The 20,168-nt window shown below is 41.6% G+C and overlaps 1 protein-coding gene across 19 annotated transcripts in view; it reads right to left on the bottom strand.

The window, feature by feature from the left end:
- Positions 1-11,554, bottom strand: part of EXOC7 (exocyst complex component 7) — a 32,309-nt gene extending 20,755 nt beyond the window's left edge. For 4 of the 19 annotated variants that reach the window (XM_083597875.1, XM_083597876.1, XM_083597880.1 and 1 more), the window contains exons 1-8: positions 11,320-11,553; positions 10,209-10,274; positions 9,671-9,855; positions 8,474-8,579; positions 7,539-7,761; positions 5,961-6,101; positions 5,181-5,348; positions 3,801-3,812 (exon numbers count right to left, since the gene is read on the bottom strand). In XM_083597875.1, coding sequence (XP_083454001.1) covers positions 3,801-3,812; positions 5,181-5,348; positions 5,961-6,101; positions 7,539-7,761; positions 8,474-8,579; positions 9,671-9,855; positions 10,209-10,274; positions 11,320-11,379 — 961 coding nt within the window. In that variant the 5' untranslated portion in view covers positions 11,380-11,553. Of the gene's footprint in view, positions 1-3,800; positions 3,813-5,180; positions 5,349-5,960; positions 6,102-7,538; positions 7,762-8,473; positions 8,580-9,670; positions 9,856-10,208; positions 10,275-11,319 lie in introns of all 19 variants that reach the window. The other 15 variants (XM_083597877.1, XM_083597881.1, XM_083597879.1 and 12 more) reach the window with 8 other exon arrangements.
- Between the last annotated feature and the right edge of the window lie 8,614 nt (positions 11,555-20,168).

The raw sequence follows: 20,168 nt of genomic DNA, 5'->3' as shown, positions 1-20,168 counted from the left end.
AAAGGACAAAAAGTCAAGCTGTGCCCCTCCCCAGCCCCTAGGACTCTACTTCTGAATAAATGCAAATGAAATACATCACAAAAATTGAACGTTTTTGTAAAACAAAAAAAACGAAGAAAGCATTAAACTGTAGCTGAAGCAGGATGCTGCAACTAAGAAACACTGAAAAAAGCACAAGAGAAAGCGTTAAAATGTCAGTCCACAAACAAACCTCAGTTTTACATGAGAATGTATTAGTGAACATGCAACAAAACATACCAACAGAATCAAGAGCGCAGATAGGCATAACCCCCGCCCTCCCTGGTATATATACACCCAGAGTGCAAGCAATGCTTTCGACATCAGACAAACAACACTCTAGACACAGACGCAGAAAAAACAAATCTGGAAAGGTATAAAGTGCTTTATAACCTTTCCAATGATGGTAAAAATGGACAAACTATGTAATATATCACTAAGAATACCTTTCACTTTTGCTTACAATGCACACACAAACAAGCCAACCCCAGCACCCATAATCTAATGGAGATGTGATATTATATGCCCTATTGCTGATTAAAAATACTGCAAATACTGTGTACCCCACTTAGAGCAGATATCATGGTACAATTGCACTTTATGTGCTGTAACAAAATAATGGTGAAAGAAGTACCCTTGCCACTACTGCGAGCCTTTATGTTTCTATTTATGCTAAGCACACCTTGTATCAATGGAATGCACTTTTCTGAAACAAGAGAATATTTGACTTAACAATTTGCCTAAAACTTTGTGGGCATACAAATGCAGTATACGTCAAAGAAGGCAAGTTTAGCTTTGAATGTGTGGAATTGTATTCAGGGAAAGAACTAAGGCAGCAGAAATCTCTCCTCAAAAGTTGTCATTGTGACAATATTATTATAGTTGCATTATTTATCAAATGCCATCATATGGTAGGATAACGACAGCAGGGCAGAAGATACAGTAAGCTGTTCTCCACCTGCCAGATATTTAAAACTGGTTAACAGCAAGAACATTAATACTGCAGAATCTGCGCTGAGGTTTATTGACTAAACCTATAGAGTATATTTTAAAACATTTTAGAAAACCACAAATGGCTTGCAATCATCACAGGCACTCTATATTAGCCAACTTGCAACAATGCTGTAAACACTGAACTTCATTTACAAGGGACAGTTCCAATTAAGATAATGCTTTTGCAATAAATCATGAGACCAATCATTGCATTAAGAAAGCCAGATCAAGTTATCTTCCAAGTGCTTGCAAAGAACAACAAATTTTAAATTTTGCTCAAATTCTGTATTATTAAAGTGGAGCAGTACAAGATCATAAACGGGTGTGCACATGCCTAATTGTTACATGCCTTGTGTCTGAAAGCAATGCTAGCAGTCAGCAAGTATTGCTAAATGAGGCACAGGCCACCCAGGGCTCCTGTGGGAGGAAAAGTGGGGTGTAAATTTAATAAATATTGAACTTTAAAAAGCCCTTTTCCCTGCAAATGTATGAAGCCATTCTTAAGCTTTCTGAACTGTGCAATTGACCCATGCTTCCTGAATTCCTAGAATTAGGTTACCCATGCTACATTTTTTGAGCCTTACCACTGATTATGCAAAACATCACTAGGCTCTGAAGAGCTGGTGCATAATTGAAATTAGCACTCTTATTTTTGTTGAGAATGTAAATATGACTCTAGCTACTATGTATTCAGCAAGCATCAGTATGAGCTATCCCCTATGCAAAACTACAAAGTTAAGTCTTCCATACTCTCTACAGATAAGGGACCTTGGCTCACTGTCTTCCTCTGATTTGCATAAGAACAATTAGCCATATTTACCTCCAGACATACCAAGTGCTTCTGGGTATTAAATCAGTGCTACTGGAGAACAGAGTACTTAGCATCCTAATTAGGCCTTGATGGATTCTATTGGAAACCAACTGCTTTTGTTCTAGGTTTATTTCTCCCGATTAGGCACTTTTGAACCAAGTGGGACAGCATGCCGGTTACTAATGAAGGCATCACATTCAAGGTAGAGGCAGTGATCAAGCCGAGAGAGGAGAAACAGGCTGTTACTTCTAGGCTTACACAGCTGTCCTCAAAACATTATCTCCTTGCAAGCATTCGGGAAGTCAGTAACCCAGTGGTTCTTGTATTGGGGGGTGGGGGGTGGACTTGGAGACATCTAGGTTACTTGTAGCATAGTGGTGAGGGAACTTTAGGTCCTTTCCCCATGAAGAGACATATTTTCAACATAAATAATTCTGTTAGTGCAATGGCTTCAAAGACTTTTATTAAAAGTCACTCCACAGCAGAAAGCCGCCCCCCACTTTGCTCAGGACCAAACTATCAGCTTTGTTCCTATTATGAAGCAAAAATGTGTCTAAACATCATGATGGCATCTCTCCTAAGTCGATAAATTAGTGATCCATTTAAGAAGTCCCAAGGAATCACTGAGCATGCCCCCTTGTAATTTCTTTGCATTAAAAACTACTGCAAGATTTTCTCTGGAATGATGTAGAGATATTGGGGCGGATGGGGGGGGGAGCAACAGCGTAAAAGGGTTGACATCCATATACTGAGAAGACAAGCTCTCCTCAAGTTCAGTTACACTTTGGTGGGGCTCTATCATTTACATCCATGAATATAACACTTTCGTAGCACATATTCTCCCAGCTCATGATACCTGCTCCATGAGACTTTTCTCTTTTTTCAGGAGGGAGGGGCAAGGTTTTAACTCATTCAATGTATGGGGTTAAAATAGGCATGTAGTACAGAGATACCCTTCCATTAGAGCCATGGAACACTAACTAGAAGCTAAACATTGGCTGGGGGTGGTGGAGTGAACATGATTTTTTCAAGCAGCAGCACAGAAAATGGAACAGTTGCTTCTTTGCCCATCATTCAAGACAGATAAGAGACAAAATAAGGGATGATTACATTCCGACAAAAGAAACCAAGAGCGACAATTTTGAGAGAGACATTAGAATGTCACGTGAAGAGCTGCCCTTGAAAGCTGAATAGTTTTGGGAATAAGACTGAGTGATTCAGTATCTGCCAAATAATTATATAGCACAATTATCTGTCATTATGTTTTAAGATTTGCTTCTCTGAAGGTCTGTTTCAAACACACACTGTTAGTTGGGATTGATCATTTTCCAGATTTCTAGTTAATCACCAACTGAGAAAGCTAGCAGACCGAGCACATCCAGCATGTCAGAAATACGTGTTTCATTCAGTTTGGCATTATAGGTGCTGTAGGCAAATGGGTAGCACACATGACAAAATTATTTAAGGATGTTAATTAGTCTCGTGTGGTCCACTGAATTGTCCCTACACTTCACACAACTGTAGCAACCCACTGGTTTGGAAATATCAGAGGCAGTCAGACAAGGATGACTTCACTGCATCTACTGCCTTACACACCAGATAAAGTGGTATGTCTCAGACAAAACAGCAGTTTTAGTCTCAGGGTTGGAAAAACAAAAACATCATTTGCTTCCATCTTACTGAGAGGTAAAATGTCTGATAGTCTAGTCAATGTATATGTACACATGGACAGTGGACCTGGCTTTAATTTAAAAATCTGACCCCAAACCTCCTCAGCTTCTCTCTTAGCACAGTCAGCTTTCAGGAAGAACTCCAGGGCATTGTAACTATGCCCCTCCATAGGCAAATATCCCCTTGAAAAAACCCAAGCACAGACTTTGCTAGCACTAGTAATAGGTCTGCAATGGCATCTTAGCACATAGATGTTTAGTTAAGGTCTGTCAAGCTGCAGAAGAGACACACAGAACACACACTTTACCTGGGATGAGGACTGTCATTCACATAAGGATTATAAAAACAAAAACAAAGACATAGAACAATTATAACATGCTATTGTAATGCCTCATAACTCAATCTCTGACTGTTCTACAAATCTCCTACTTGTCTATTATTTCTATAGATTGGGAGAACATTTATAGTTCTTAGTTTCATCCAGTAAAATTATTATCTTTTTCCCCAGACACACTACGCAATGCTTTGAACTGATCTGGATAAACAGAAGGTGAAGCTGGTATAAAATACCTACCTCCTTAAACATTGTTTTCTCTTTCAGATAGTTATCATTTTTAATCAATAAAACAGCTACACTCTACACTTGTATGTAAAGCATGGGCGTAGTCAGGATTTTTGTTAGGGGGGCAGGACTTTGTTGGGGGGGGCAGAACCAACGTGACTGCTCAGTTAATCAAGTATTTCTATTGTTTTATTTGATCTAGGCGGGCAGATGCCCCCCTTGCCACCCCACCTTGGCTATGCCCATGATGTAAAGACCAACAGCCTAGAGCAGTCAAATAGCAAGAAAATCTTAACAAAGAGCCAGCACTCAGGAGATTTAAAATAACTCTTGGTGTGAGAATCTTTTAAATACTTACAGCAACTGCAGTAATCAAGGAACCCTTAAAATTAAGCCCTTTGCTCCACACAGTACTTGCTGTGGGTGAAAGTTCAGCAAAGGGATATTTATTTTGCAATTTTATTGAGGCTCCACATCACCAACAGTGGGCAGTGAGGAGTTCCATGAAGGAAATCACTCTAGCATCTACACTTGAGCAATATGTGCATGAATATTTGCCAAAAAAGCAATTTTCTTCAGCTAGCACAGCCTGTGACAATGGAGGAATTATAACAGACTCTAGCTTTTTCATACTAATGACAACAGCAGAGCCCATCTGCCCCCAATGAGACCTAGGCACTCTTGCTGAGACTGATGGTTCAAGGAACACAGTACAAAAATCTTCTGTCTAGATTCACAGATCTTCCGTCTAGATTCATAGAGTGTGTTAAAATGCTTGCTGTATCTGCAAGCATGTCTGCTGGGGCCAGTGAAATATGATGGGCATCTCAAAGTCTTGGAAGTGGCCCAGGGAACGCTGGGTCCTCCATAAATCACTTTCCTTATAACCATTTCATTAAAAAAAGAAAGAAAAGAACACAATGCAGCTTTTATTTAAGGGGCTCTTCACAGCAACCTGGAAATTTATGTAGGCATCCAACCAAAATGAAAATACCCAATGAAAAACAAACATCACAAGACAAAGAGAACTCCATCAGATGAACAGACTGATTAAAAAGCAAGACTATGAAGCCTGGAGCTTCCAGAACAAATCCAAGGAACTGGCATGTAACACTTTGGACTAACCTGGTCTTTTGATGGGCTTTTTAGTTGGTGTGTCCTTCCTCTTGTTCTGAATGGCAGGGGAATATGGGACTCCCGAGGAAGAACTATTTTTCCGGAAATGCTCCTTCAGTCCTTTGATAGAACGATCCAACTGGCTGGAACGGATCTGATAGTAAACATTCATGAAGTCTAGGAAGAAATATACATGCACTTAAAGTAGTGTGCATCAGCAGTTGGTTTTTTTGTTCCAAACCACATTTGATATTATCAAAGCTATCGTGACAGAAGGGAATCAAAGAATAATTTCGTTAAAAATTTGACAGCATTTCTTGCTTAATGGAAAAACGAATGCCAATCTTCAAACAGTATAATCCATAAATTTGAATTATAAATTTTATATTCCGTGTTCAGATAAAACTTGCTTATTTTGTATTAAGTGAAATAAACTTGATTTTAAAAGAAACCTCATCAGTACATCAAAATGCATGTCTGGTGCATCTTAAGGTTTATTCTTATGAATGTGAGGCTTAGCCAGTAGATACTAAGTTAATAAAAAATCCTGCTGAAAAAAGGAAAACAAAGCAAACTTGTTCGAAAATTGCATTAGTTGTTGTTAGAAATATTTTAACACCAATATGTTAAAAAACAACAACATATTACTACTATAGTAAACTTGGACCACTTCTACTAGTTACTTTGTAAAAAAAGTTATGAAAGTAGCACATGAAAGTGCACATGAAAGTAGTTTTGTATTCTATATCACTCCCAGATGCTTTCTAAATCTAAGCTTCCTACACTTACTACGGTTGGGTTCTAATTCTCGCCCTACAGTGCTCTCCCTAGAGGCTATGCTGGTGTAAGACCCCGTTCTGTGCTCCCTCTTTAGGCTTCCTCTCTGGGCTCCTGCAGACAGATGCTCCTCCTCACACAGCCAGTTAAATCCTGCACCACAAGAAAAACCATGTCATACAGCTGGTGCCCACAGGGCTTAGTTCAGACTACAAGAGAGCTTCATAGATTAGGGTTATAGTAACTAATAGAGTATACATACTATACACATAGTACTATAATAATACATTACTGTAATAATCACAAAGGGCAATTAGAGTTTCACAGTAGGAATTTCAGAATAGTAGCTAACAGTTAATTTTTATAGAAGCAGGAACACCTTAGAAGTAAACTGACCTTTCTGAATTTGTGTAGGCAATAGACTACTACCCTTTCTCATTCTTTCATTCTCAATATAATGATGGTAATAATATTAATGTTAATGTTAATAATAATAATAATAATAATAATAATAATATATCAAACAGGGTCATTATAAGGATTACAACAAGATTGTGTAGAATAGATGAACATGATGAACTCCAAAACATTTTTTAATGCTTAGCATCGTTTTTAAAAGCTGGCACACAAAATGTTCCACGTGGAGTTTTATGCAGGACAGAGGATATGTTTTCATTTTCTATTCCATATTAGCCTGCATCTACTGGCAATATCACCACAAAAATAACCATCCTCTGCTCAGAAGGCAGACAAAAAACAGACACCCAGGGGATTTCAAAGGTTGCGGACTAGTGAAGTGAAAAAAAAATCAATGAGCCTATTCCAGGCTCAGTGCACAAGTGCACACAGTAGAATTACAGATGAAAAACAACAGATGAGACCCAGGGCAGGGGTGTCCAGCTGTACATCTTTGCCTACTACACACAAATTGGTTTTCTAAAAATGCACCTTTGCTGCATAAGCCATAATTGATCTTAAGTATTGGGTTGACAAGTTTTATAATACATGCAAATTTAGTCACTTTAAAATAAGGGCTTTGAAGATTTGTGCCACACAGTGGTATTGATTTGCATGTCCTGGTAAGCCAAGGTTCATGGTTTACTTCCACTTCGCTCATGAGCAGGAGCCATGATCCTTGGGCTTTGCATTATGCCTGAACTGGGGCTCAGACAAACCACACCATACATTTGAAGAACATTTATACCACTCTGACAGTCAGGGTTTCCCCCACAGAATCCTGGGAGTTGCATGGAATATGCAAAGCTAACAGGATCAGTTGGGGAAACAAATATCAGAATATGTTCATGTATCATAAATGAGGTGACAACAACTAATTCAAGTATTAAAGAAGAATGTAACCTCAACCACTGCTGATGTCTTAAAATGCACGAAATGCAGTAAGGCTGTCCAAACTATTCAGATCAATTTCATTTAATAAACTCAAGAAGAGAAGAAAATTAATTCAGCATAAAAACAGCAAGACCAAACTTTAAACCACACTGAAAGCTTAGCAAAATAAGGAGGTCTTAGCTGACTGCCTGAAGCTTAAAAGAAAGAAAAAGAAAGACAACTAATCACTTCACGACTTACCTTGGTTCCTCCCATACTCCACCAGCCAACCAGAAATACGGACAATGTCCTGCAGAACACTCTCAGGGAGGTGTTCTAATGTCACATCTTCCTGCAATTCCATTTCATCATCCAAAGTGATGAGATCCAGGATAAGGATTGGTGGAACTGGTTTAGAGTGTCGTGCCATAAGGCTACGAAATTCAGACTCCAGAGACTCCTTCCCCTTCTCGAACAACAATTTCTGGTTGGAATAACATATATGAAAAAGATTAGCTGTATGAACTATTGGTTTTAAGGTGGTAAAACAGCACTGTTCGGCTTCTGCACAGTGCATTTGCACCCAAATATGTCTGTTTTCCTTTCAGAAGACACACCTGCAGGACTACCAGATAGCTCTTTCACCTCCTAAGCTAGAGATTTGGCATAAGAACTTTTTCAAAAAAAGTTTGCTGGATCAGGCCAATGGCCAGTGGCCAATGGCCCATCTTAGCCCAGTATCCTGTTCTCACAATGGCCACAATGCCTGAATTCCCCACTTCTGATTCCCAGCAGTACTATACAGTATTTCCCCCCACTTTAAAATCATCTGCTCAAAATCCATTTTTAATATTTGGCATAAATCGCTCTGTAAAGGAGAAGGGAAATACCAAGTGAGCACCATTTTCTATTTTATAAGTTCCTGTATCAAAACATTTTTGTGCATGTTTCTTTTTTAAACACAGGGTTTAAACACAGACAATTTGGGGCTTCTGCAGAGGCTGCTTCTCTGAGAAAAGCTCAAAAACAAAATGTAGGTGTGCTCATATGTCATTCTGGATAACTATCTTCAGAGAAATTATGATGTGTTGATATTTGCTTCCAAATGGAGCAAAGCCTAAATGGAAAAAGCAAGGAGAGCTCTGAAGAGAGATGAATCTGTAGTCAGTAGTCCTGTGTGCAACTGCTTTACATACCACTCTATTAAGCTCTGGGCTGTCAGGATTGTTGTCTTGGAAATACTCCACAGCCTTCTGAATTTTAGCCATGCAGGCCAAATACTCCTCCAATCTTCCTGTAGGGCTGCAATTAAAAATACATCTGGTTCAACAACAAAGCTACATGAAGAGGCAACTGCTTACCATAAAATCCCTATGAAGCTGGCTTACCATTTTCTCCCAGAGAATAATAATAATAATAATAATAATAATAATACCCTGTAATTTTTCTTCCCAACAGGAAAGTCTGCCATCACTGATGGAATCAAAGTATGTAAGTTACAAGGATAGCTGGCATACATTACAGCCCAAATGAACAACCTTTTGACCTATGATTTGTCATTAGGTGCCAGGTCACCAGCTTCCGTAGAACAGTTTTCTTTGAGACACTGGCCTAGACAAGTGGTAGGGATATTTTTAGGCAAAGGGTAAATAACTGCCTTTATCTGAAGTCCTCAATGGGGGAAAAAACAGGCTGTCACTTCACTATGCTCCAACAACAAGACCTTATTTATATATTTTAGCCCTCTTTATGCTCTGCTCTATGTGCTTTAAACCAACACGAAATAATATAAAACAATTCATCTGATGTTTAATGCTCTACAATGGAACGGACACCCTTGGAAGGTGGTGGACTCTCCCTCACTGGAGGTTTTTAAGCAGAGGTTGGATGGTTATCTGCCACGGATGCTTAGCTGAGATTCCTGCAATGCAAGTGTTTGGGCTAGATGCCCCTTAGGGTCCCTTCCAACTCTATGGTTCTGTGATGAAATCTACAATAATAAATGCATGCAAAAAACAGCAGAGTGCTTTCAAAAGATCACAATTTATATTGGACCAGAAAGGTGATATTTAACAGTTGTGCCTTGAATTTTCATCCCCTGAAACCTGAAAGGGGTGTGCTCTGATGTACCTCCTCAGAGATATTATTCTAAAACCAATGGGACAACTGGGGAAAGCCTGCTCATAACCACTGTCAGGTTTATTTTCCTAATAAAAGGGGATCCCATGTTTCTTATAACTTAAAATGCCTATCTCCAGTTACCTTCTGTAATTCAACCACCATTCTTAAAATTAATTAGATTATTCAAGGTGGTAAAAGACAGGTGAAGAGACTGACACTGAAAAAAAGAACAGACCTCACAAAGATATTGAGGGTCCTGAAACTCAACTCACCCTTCCCTTATAATTTTCTCTGTGTCTTTTGCTACATGGTAATAACTTATAACGTGATCCAAACAGAACAATGTCTTCTCAACGTTCTCCTGCAGGCGCTGAAGATTCTCAGTCTGCTTATGTACAGGGATTATTGAATTCTCCAGCTTCATCAGACGGCTTTCAAAAGATGAGAGAATGGAAACCTAAAAAACAAAACCAGAGATATTTCATGTACACAGTGGGGTCCATTTCCTTCAACAATAACCACCTGCATTGCTGTATTTTAGTTTGCAGTTCCATCAAGTGAAACACAACATAAACTGAGATTTACACTGCAATCTTTATGCACACTTACTTGGGAGTTAAGTTCCATTTAACTCAATGCAGCTTATTTCTCAGTTAACATGTATTAGGACTGCAATGTACGGCACATTTACTCGGGAATAAGATCCATTGAATTCAGTAGGACTTACTTCCCAGTACATACACACATAGGATTGCCCTATAATATATTTATGCTCCACTTTAAAATAAAATGCATGTTATGCAAACTTACCATGTTTTTTGTGAGCTGGTCACTTTTTTCTAAACTATCTCTAATGAAAGATAATGTTTCTTCTTCCTGTCATTGCAAGAGAGGAGGAAAGACACAACCCATTACTCTGGCTCTTGAACTACTTTTCTAGATGCTTAGCAGACTTGGAAAATGGTAACAGGGTGTTGCTTTTATATGTTTTAATGTAAATTTTTCAAGATTTGGGTATGAATTTAAACAAAATTTTAAAAAGCAGCTTTAACCAATATACCTTTTCATGGTATTTTAAGGCATTTCCAATTTGGCACAACGCTCTCTGAACCACAGAGCTTTAGAGAAACACTCTCTTGTCAAGGGTGCTGGGGAAGGCTGTACTCCTGGATCTTGGGACTACCTCTAAACATTTTGGAGCACGTTCGTGCAACACGAAAATGCTGGCTTGTCAACCTTCTTAGCCTTAATACCATTTTCTGATTTTTACATCTTTGTAGTATTCTTGGACTTTAAATGTCTGCAATAATTTGGTGCTGCTGCAAACTCGGTTGCACTCGTTTTTGTCTGGTTTTCTGCTGCATCAGTTCCTTAGTGTTGCGATCCTGTCTTGCCTTTTTTTTTTATTATTGGAAGCCACCCAGTTATTGGGACAATGTGTAAAGGACACAAAGAAACAAAACAGCCAGGCTTATTTGTGCCGCTAAGCACAGAAAACAATTAACAGGGGAAGATTTTCCCTTCATTTAGAGCACCAAGAAAGGCTTTAATAGTTGTATTTCAGGGTGTCACAAAGGCAGTTTACAGGGGAAGTACAGTAAACAAGTGGCAATCTTACCTTGTAGTGGGCTTTCCCTCCCACCTCCCTACCCCCACTTGGTTTTAGGGAATCACTCACAACCCATTCCTGTATTTACTTGGAAGGAAGCCTCCCTGAGCTCAGTGGAACTGAGTCCCAGGTTAAGGGCAGGGGTTTGGGCCTGTGGTCTCTGAGGGAGGCAGTGAACCACGCAGGGGGAACCGAAGGCTGGAGGGGGGAGACTTTAAAGGGGGGGCAGAGCAGGGCCCGACGCCTCAGCCCAACGAGGGCGAGGCTGAGAGGACGATGCTGGGGGGGGATGCACAGTGAGGTGCCGCCCACCTGCTTCAGCTTCTCTTCTATTTCCCTCCTCCGGGCGGACGCCTCCTCCGTCGGAATCATCCTGACACCAAGGCGCTTCTCCCCCCTCAGCAACTCCGCAGGCAAAGGCCGCTTCAATAGCTATAGCTCTCTGTCAACACTACCCGCTTTCACTTCCGCCTCATTCCCCACCCTCCCCCGGCATGGGACGGCCGCCATCTTGAGCGTGGCGGGCGATAGGCTGCCACCTGACAGGAACAGAACGAAGCCCCGCCCCGCGAGCGCGTGCGGGTAGGGTGGGGGGGAACGCGCGGAACTTTGGAGAGATGAAATGAGTTCTGAGAGCTTGGTGCGGTAGTGCGCGTGCGCGGAAGGGGGCTTGGAATGCTGAGAACCGAGGACCCTGTCAGGCCGCCTCCATGTTAAAAGAGGCAGCTAATGCCGCCCAGAGACGGCAGTCAGTGGCAGTCTGTTTGGGGTCCAAACAGGTGGAGCTAGTTGTACCTAAGTCGCTTCACACCACAGAGAAAAGCAAGCTTGGTTTAGTTACCTGGTCATATTCGTTTAATTATTCAGCCGACTGCATTAGGTTAAGAATAGCCTTAACTGGGTAACTGGATACCCTTTTCTCATATGCCTGCCTTATATACAGATTTGTCTATATTCTGCCTAGTTCTCTTTTTTTATATATAATATATTTATTAAGGTTTAGGAATTTATATAAAACAGAAAAAACAGAACAATAAAAAACAAAAACAAAAAAAATACATACAATCCAAACAGAACACATACAAAACAAGTATAATTTCCATCCCTTATATTCATAAAACTTACTTTCCCGACCTCCTCATACCTCCCGTTTCTGTATTCCATTCTCTAATTAAGTCAATTCAGCAAATCCTTTCCCTAATTTCTATATAATTTTTAGCCTTTCTTTTCTTAATCACATAATCATTACAGCTTTTAACCCCTTAATTTCTGAATCAACATCGTTCTAGCCTTCAATAATTTTGCAATGTTTCTTAAGATAGTCCTTAAATTTCTTCCAATCTTCTTCCACCGTCTCTTTTCCCTGGTCTCGAATTCTGCCGGTCATTTCTGCCAGTCCCATATAGTCTATCACTTTCATCTGCCATTCTTCCACGGTGGGTAGATCTTGTGTCTTCCAATACTTTGCGATGAGTATTCTTGCTGCTGTTGTAGCATACATAAAAAATGTTCTGTCCTTCTTTGGCACCAATTGGCCGACCATACCCAGGAGAAAAGCCTCTGGTTTCTTCAGGAAGGTATATTTAAATACCTTTTTCATTTCATTATAAATCATTTCCCAGAAAGCCTTAATCCTTGGGCATGTCCACCAAAGGTGAAAGAATGTACCTTCAGTCTCTTTACATTTCCAACACTTATTATCAGGCAAGTGGTAAATTTTTGCGAGCTTGACTGGAGTCATGTACCACCTATAAATCATTTTCATAATATTTTCTTTCAAGGCATTACATGCCGTAAATTTCATACCGGTGGTCCACAACCGTTCCCAGTCCTCAAACATAATGTTATGACCAATATCTTGTGCCCACTTGATCATAGCTGATTTAACTATTCTGCCTAGTTCTCAAATGGCTTTGGTTGAATGTAAAAAAATAATAATAATTCTGACCCAAATTGCAAAGCTCTTTGCAAACTTCAAAGTGTTCCAGCCACAGATACTAATATTACTTGGGAACTAGACGTCGGAGCACTGCAAGCACGTGTGCTGTATTTTGAAATTACGAAGGTTTTAAAATTTAGATGTTGCATAAACAACATCTAAATGTGAAAGTGAGCTCTTCGGCTTTGCAGAAATGTTAATTTTCAAGAATTCCCTAAAATAGCATATTACTAGCTCTTGTAGATGCAGCTTGCTTGTTACCATTCACCTTAAAGAAAAGTTTCTGTTTTCCTCCCATCAAATGCTGGACCGTATCTATCAGGCTCACAGTTCTAACTGCCACTTTCTTTGGTATTGCTTGAACCATCACAAGAGCTGCAGTCTGCACTAACAAAGGAATCCTCCTAGGCACACATTGATTTGGGTGTACGTGGTTCTGATCTCAGTGGGACTTACTTTTAAGTCAAAATGCATAAGAGCAGAGCTGTTTTGCGATGGCCTGAGCCAGTTAAGTTCCACTAAATTCAGTGCTACTTCTTTCTCCTTTTACAGAAGGGTCACCAGTGAAAATGTCCTCAAATCTAAGGAGTTGTATAGAAATAAACCATTTTAAAGCAAAAGATGTTGCTGCATTTGTTTGATTCTCACAGGGCATTGTACACATTACAAACACATACCCTTTACATGTGTTGCGTTTCTTGGATGGAAAACACCACAATAAATCAGAAGGACATTCATTACTGTTGTACACTGTGAGCTGTTTCTTCTCCTCTAGATATAAAATGGGCAGTTAAAGGACCATTTGGGTCCCAACTTGCTGCAGAGGTATAGCTGACTCACATGAAGCCAATTATTATTAAAAAGAGCTGAACGCTGTAATCCCTGCACATGGAGATGGGAATAAGTCCCTAGACACTATCTCTTGTTTTAGGAGTTCAAATCAGTACACTTCAAAAAGCTTCCTCTTGACAATTCTCCTTCTGTGGTTGTTTTCTTGTGGCATAGATGCCAAGGTGCTTGGATGCTTAGAGAGAAAAAACAAGGGTGCATTATTTGTAATCGAGGTTCTAAACACTGAATAAGGGGGGGTGGCGGTTTTGACACAAATCTTCAGGCATTCAAATGGGTAACAACATATAGCTTTTTGCAACCAGTAAGCCTTGGTTACTTCTTACAGAAGGAACAAAAATTAGATGCCACTTTAGTGATATTACAAATGCAACAAGAAATTAGTGACATGCTAAAACCGGGGTTTGCTTGTTTTTTAATGTACTCAACCAACATGTCTTTTCCACTAGGTGTCCCCTATGTACCAGTTTTGAAAAGGGAATAGTGAGGGTTGAATGCTTTGTTTGTTTCAGCCAATCAATCAAACTTCAGTCCTTACACTTAGGATATGCCATTTGTAATTTAATTGGGACATTCCTTTCAGGTAGGGGGCAAGCTATTTTTGATGCAACTCAGATAAAAGTAAATACTATGTCCTGACTCCTAATCCACTTAGCAAACAGCAGTACACACACCACAAAAATGTGTTGGAGAATGGGGAAATACACTACCTGGCAGGGAGTTCATTGACTCTTTCAGATGGAGATGTTACAAGCGGAAAGTTATTCCTCTGTGAAATAAACCAGTAATCCTATTCACTGTACAATTGTTTCATATACTGTGCACTCAGCAGTGTACCAGCTTATACTAGAAAACTTTTTGCTAGAGGTGTCAGTTACCCAGACTCCATTTTATGCCGTACATGTATTTTAGGGTTTGTTCAGAAGGCAGCTTTCCCTATAACTGGTTTAGGGACACAATGTGAGAAAGCAATTGCAAGGAAAGGTATCAGCTGGAATAGCACTGGCCCTATCATGAGGTGGAGTGGTGAGAGCCAAGGTTCACATTGCATTAAATGTGTAGTTTACAGCTACATCGAGTTTTTCTTTATTCTGTTATAGATGTGGAGGGGCACAAGGAATGGGGGTTATCCCTTCCCTCCCTGGCTGCAATCTGATCAAACATTGTCCCCCACCAATGCAGGTATGAGAATGGGAGAGCTCCACTTGGCACCAACTTTTTGCCATTGTGTTTTTAACTGTTATTTAACAGCACACAAGATGCTGAGGGGTGGAATAGCTCAGTTGGTAGAGCATGAGACTCTTAATCTCAGGGTTGTGGGTTAAAACCCTATGTTGGGCAAAAAGATTCATGCATTGCAGGGGGTTGAACTAGATGGCCCTCGTGGTCCCTTCCAACTCTGCAGTTCTATGATTCTATGCCCACTTACCTGGGAGTAAGCCCAACTGCACACAGTGGGCCTACCTTCTGAGTAAACATGCACAGCAGGGGTGAAGAATCTCAGGCCTGGGGGCCAGATGCAACCCCCCAGTCCTCTTGATTTGACTCATGGCATTCCCTTCACCTCATACACTCTCTCTCAGGTAACAATCCTCTCCATCTCTTTTTTGCACCCTCTGAGTGTTTTTGCTTGGCTGGTTGGTATGTGCCCTTGGAATGTGTCCCCAATCTGTGATGATGCCTTTCACTTGCATGGATGGAGGATAAAGAGGTAGTTGTGTGTGTGTGTGTGTGTGTGTGTGTGTGTGTGTAAACTAGCTTACTGCACAAAGGTAAAATTTACATGTGTGGCTCCACATACAATGTCAGGAGGTGTCAGGGGCAGAGCCAAACGCAGCGCCAGCATGCCTTCAATGGCTGACAGCTCCCCTTGCTGCTGCTGCTGCCACTGCCATTGGGGGACCCACCCCGCCCCACAAAAATATGGGGGGGGCAAACGAGTTTGGCCCCTAGGACATGGCAACCCTCATAAGGGGAAAGAGGAAGGAACATGGGCCCTCAGCCCTACAAATCACCCTAGGTTATGTACAAACCAACCTAATGGCCTAATGATGTTTTCCTGGCCAAAATAAGAATAGCCACGTATATTCCACATACATAACTAAGAGGTGTGGGCCCTGTTTTACACCCACACCTCTTTATTCCTGGGTATCGTGCTTTTGTCTAGCTGGTGTCCAACTAGGTGAGGTTTACCTGAACACAGATTTTGAGGCAAGGAATGCCTGCTTCATTTCCTTTTGTGACATTGCATTCTTTTCTTTTCTCTGCTTGTTCTCAAGCCCCTTGGGGAGGGACTTTCTGGTTACTATCTGACCATAAGCATCAGAGTGTTTGACTAGGGAAAGGGTGAGGACAGGACTGGAACAGGGAAGCAGGAGCTACTATTGTGCTACTGGCCGGAGTTTTTTCATTTCTGGCCAAAGCATTATATCTCCTGAGAAGAAACCAGGCTGTTACTCCAGAGAAGCAAGAGGAGGGAGGGGAGTGATTAAAGCACCACATATTTCGTCCTCCTTAAAGAAACACTCTGGAGGATAAAAGGTGAAGAGCCAAATTCTTGCCAGACAGGAGCCCAGCAACAAAGTCACAGCTGGAAGAGGAGGAGAAGGAGGGTTAGAAAAGAGCGGAAATTAGCTGCCCCACGGCTGGCCTCTTACGAGCCACACAGAGAAGTTGCTGAACTACTAGGGCAGAAGGGGGCCCACTATGCTCCTAATAACTCTGGCAAAAATCCTGGATTTTCAGAGGGGGAGATCCAGGCTTGAGATTTCCCCCTTTCTGCCATCTATATATGCCAGGCTGTCACAACTGCCACAAATGTGGTGGCTATGATAATTATCATATATCGGTCTAACACAATATAATCTTTTGAATCATGCTTCACATGTCACACCAACGCCATCTGTGAACATTTCATAGTTCTGGGCTATTGCAACATAGTATACAGAGCCAGGGAACACGGTGGCGCTGTGGGTTAAACCACAGAGCCTAGGACTTGGCGATCAGAAGGTTGGTGGTTCGAATCCCCGTGATGGGGTGAGCTCCTGTTGCTTGGTCCCTGCTCCTGCCAACCTAGTAGTTCGAAAGCACCTCAAAGTGCAAGTAGATAAATAGGTACCACTCCGGAGGGAAGGTAAACAGTGTTTCTGTGTGCTGCTCTGGTTCGCCAGAAGCAGCTTAGTCATGCTGGCCACATGACCCGGAAGCTGTACGCCGGCTCCCTCGCTCGGCCAGTAAAGCGAGATGAGCGCTGCAACCCCAGAGTCGGTCACAACTGGACCTAATGGTCAGGGGTCCCTTTACCTTTACCTTATACAGAGCCAACCCAATACATTTTGCTGCCTGACACCAAGAAAAGCCTGCAAGCAGGACTTGTGCACAACAGCACTCTTCCCCTTCCATAGTTTCCAGCAACTGGTATTCAGAAGCATTCTGCCTCTGACAGTGAAGGTGAAATATAGCCATCAGGGTTAGCAGCCCCTGATAGCCTTATCCCCCATGAATTTCTCTAATCCTTTTTTAAAAGCTATCCAAGTTGGTGGCCATCACTGCCTCTTGTGGGAGCAGATTCCATAGTTGCGCTCTGTGAAGAAGTACTTTCTTTTGTTCTGAATGGTCCAACATTCCGTTTCAATGGATGTCCTTGAGTTCTAGTGTTATGAGGGAGGGGGAGCATTTCTCTATTCACTTTTTCCACACTGTACATATAAACTGCTCCGCAAACGGACAGAGTATACCTGAGGAATGTACAGACACAGAATATAAAACGTAATACAGATCAGAAAACTGTCTTGAACCAAGAATGAAAAGCTGCAGAAATAAAATATATTTAAATCTAATAATAATGATAATAATAATAATAATAATAATAAAATTTATTTATACCCTGCCCTCCCCAGCCAAGACTGGACTCAGGGTGGCTAACACCAAATATAAAAACAATTTAATTGAAATACAGCTTAAAAAACAAGATTAAAATACATTAAAACATTAAAATGCAACTTCATTTCAGTGGAACTCAATCAAAAACATTTTGGGGGATAAAAACATCAAGTCTTCACCAAGGCTAACTATCCAGACTATACATGGGCCAGAAAAAAGCCAGGGAAGTCCCCAAATAGGAGTTCCAACACAGAAGGAGAAAGGAAAAAATAAAGAGGGGGAGGGAATCAAATTGATTCCAAGCCAAATGCCAGGTGGAACAACTCTGTCTTACAGGCCCTGCAGAAAGAAATCAGATCATGCAGAGCCCTGGTCTCATGAGACAGAGCGTTCCACCAGGCTGGAGCCAGTGTTGAAAAGGCCCTGGCTCTGGTTGAGGCTAATCTGACATCCTTTAGGGTGTTGCTATTTATGGACCTTAAGGTCCTCCATGGGGCATATCGGGAGAGTCGGTCCCATACGTATGAGGGTCCAAAGCCGCGAAGGGCTTTAAAGGTCAAAACCAGCACCTTAAATCCGACCCTGTACTCCACCGGGAGCCAGTGCCGCCTTGGCTGTTGCTGTAACCTGCGCCTCCATGGAAAGGGAGGCGTCAAGGATTACACCCAAACTCTTAACAGAAGGCACCGGCACTAATTGGGCCCCCGCAAGAGAAGGGAGTTGATCCCTCATCCCCATGCCATCCTGACCCAGCCAGAGGAACTCTGTCTTTGAATGATTTAGTTTCAATCGCCTCCCACGAAACCATCCAGCCACAGCTTCCAAGCATCTGGTCAGTGTGTCCAGGGCCGAGTTGGTGTGGCCATCCATCAGCAGATAGAGCTGAGTGTCATCAGCATATTGATGGCAACCCAGTCCAAAGCTTCGGACAATCTGGGCAAGGGGGCACATAAAGATGTTAAAAAGCATCGGGGAGAGGATTGCGCCCTATGGCACTCCACACACCAAGGAGTGGCGCGACAACATTTCCCTCCCTAGTGCCACCCTCTGTCCCCGACCAGAGATAAAGGAGCACAGCCATTTTCGGGCTATGCCCTATATCCCTACGTCGGCGAGGTGGTGGTCCAGAAGATCATAATCAACCATGTCAAAGGCTACTGACAAATCTAAGAGAATCAGCAGTCCCAACCCGCCTCGATCCAGTTGTCTACAGAGATCATCTGTTAGGGCGACCAGAGCTGCCTTGGTCCCAAAACCAGGACAGAACCCGGAATGAAATGGATCTAAAGCCAATGTTTCCTCCAGAAACCTACCAAGCTGTTCAGCAACTGCTCTCTCAATTACCTTACCTAGATATGGAAGATTTGAAGCTGGGAGGTAACTGGATAGATCTAAAGGATCCAGTGAAGTTTTCTTTAAGAGCTGACACACTACTGCTTCCTTCCGCTCCCCTGGGAATAAACAAGGAATATTCGGTGTTATGTTGGAGGGGATGTCAGGAAACAGGGAATTATGTTCACATGTGGTGGGGGTGTAAATATGTTCAATTTTTCTGGCAAAGGGTGTTTATGGAGATAACAGAAACCACTGAGTTAAAGCTGACCGAAAGTCCAGAGGTAGCATTATTATCAATTTACAATGTGGTGGAAGGTTCACAGGCTATGAAGGACTTGCTCACAAATTTATTGACAGCTGCACAAATTATGATAGCTAGGAAGTGGAAGGGGCAAGCAGAATATAAAATGGAAGAATGGTATAAAGAGGTGTGGGATATAGCTATTAGTGATAAATTAACATGTGCCATTAAGGTAAGACAAGGAATACACAGAAAAAATGATTTTGAGGAGATATGGAAGGTGTTTGTAGAATATGTAAAATGGAAAGGGGTCAAACCAACTCAAGAGGGGTTGAAATTTTGGGAGGCTGGATAGTTACAATGGAATGGTCTCGGTGGTGGGGTGCACATTTTTATTCTTACTTATTATTATTACTTTGTCAAAATAAAAAATAAAAGGGGGGAGGAAAAAATAGATAACTGGGGAGACTTGCAAGAAAAGCTATCAACTGATGTTGAAAACATAACAGCTCTGGGGCTTCCTTCACCACAATTCCAGAGAACTGTTGCCACAGCATCTTGGGTCTGAACTGCTTGCTTCATATTCGGTTTGATCCCAGTACAGTGGTACCTCGGGTTACATACGCTTCAGGTTACATATGCTTCAGGTTACAGACTCCACTAACCCAGAAATAGTGCTTCAGGTTAAGCACTTTGCTTCAGGATGAGAACAGAAATTGTGCTCCGGCGGCGCGGCGGCAGCAGGAGGCCCCATTAGCTAAAGTGGTGCTTCAGGTTAAGAACAGTTTCAGGTTAAGAACGGACCTCCGGAACGAATTAAGTACTTAACCTGATTTACCACTGTACGTCCACTTCTCCTCCTTGTTGCTGCTGTCCCTATTTGCTCTCATGACTACCTTTCTCCCTCTAAGCAAT

Source organism: Podarcis filfolensis (genome assembly GCF_964270895.1).
Source record: "Podarcis filfolensis genome assembly, chromosome: 2".
NCBI classification, from domain to species: domain Eukaryota; kingdom Metazoa; phylum Chordata; class Lepidosauria; order Squamata; family Lacertidae; genus Podarcis; species Podarcis filfolensis.
This window is presented reverse-complemented; position numbering and strand designations above follow the sequence as displayed.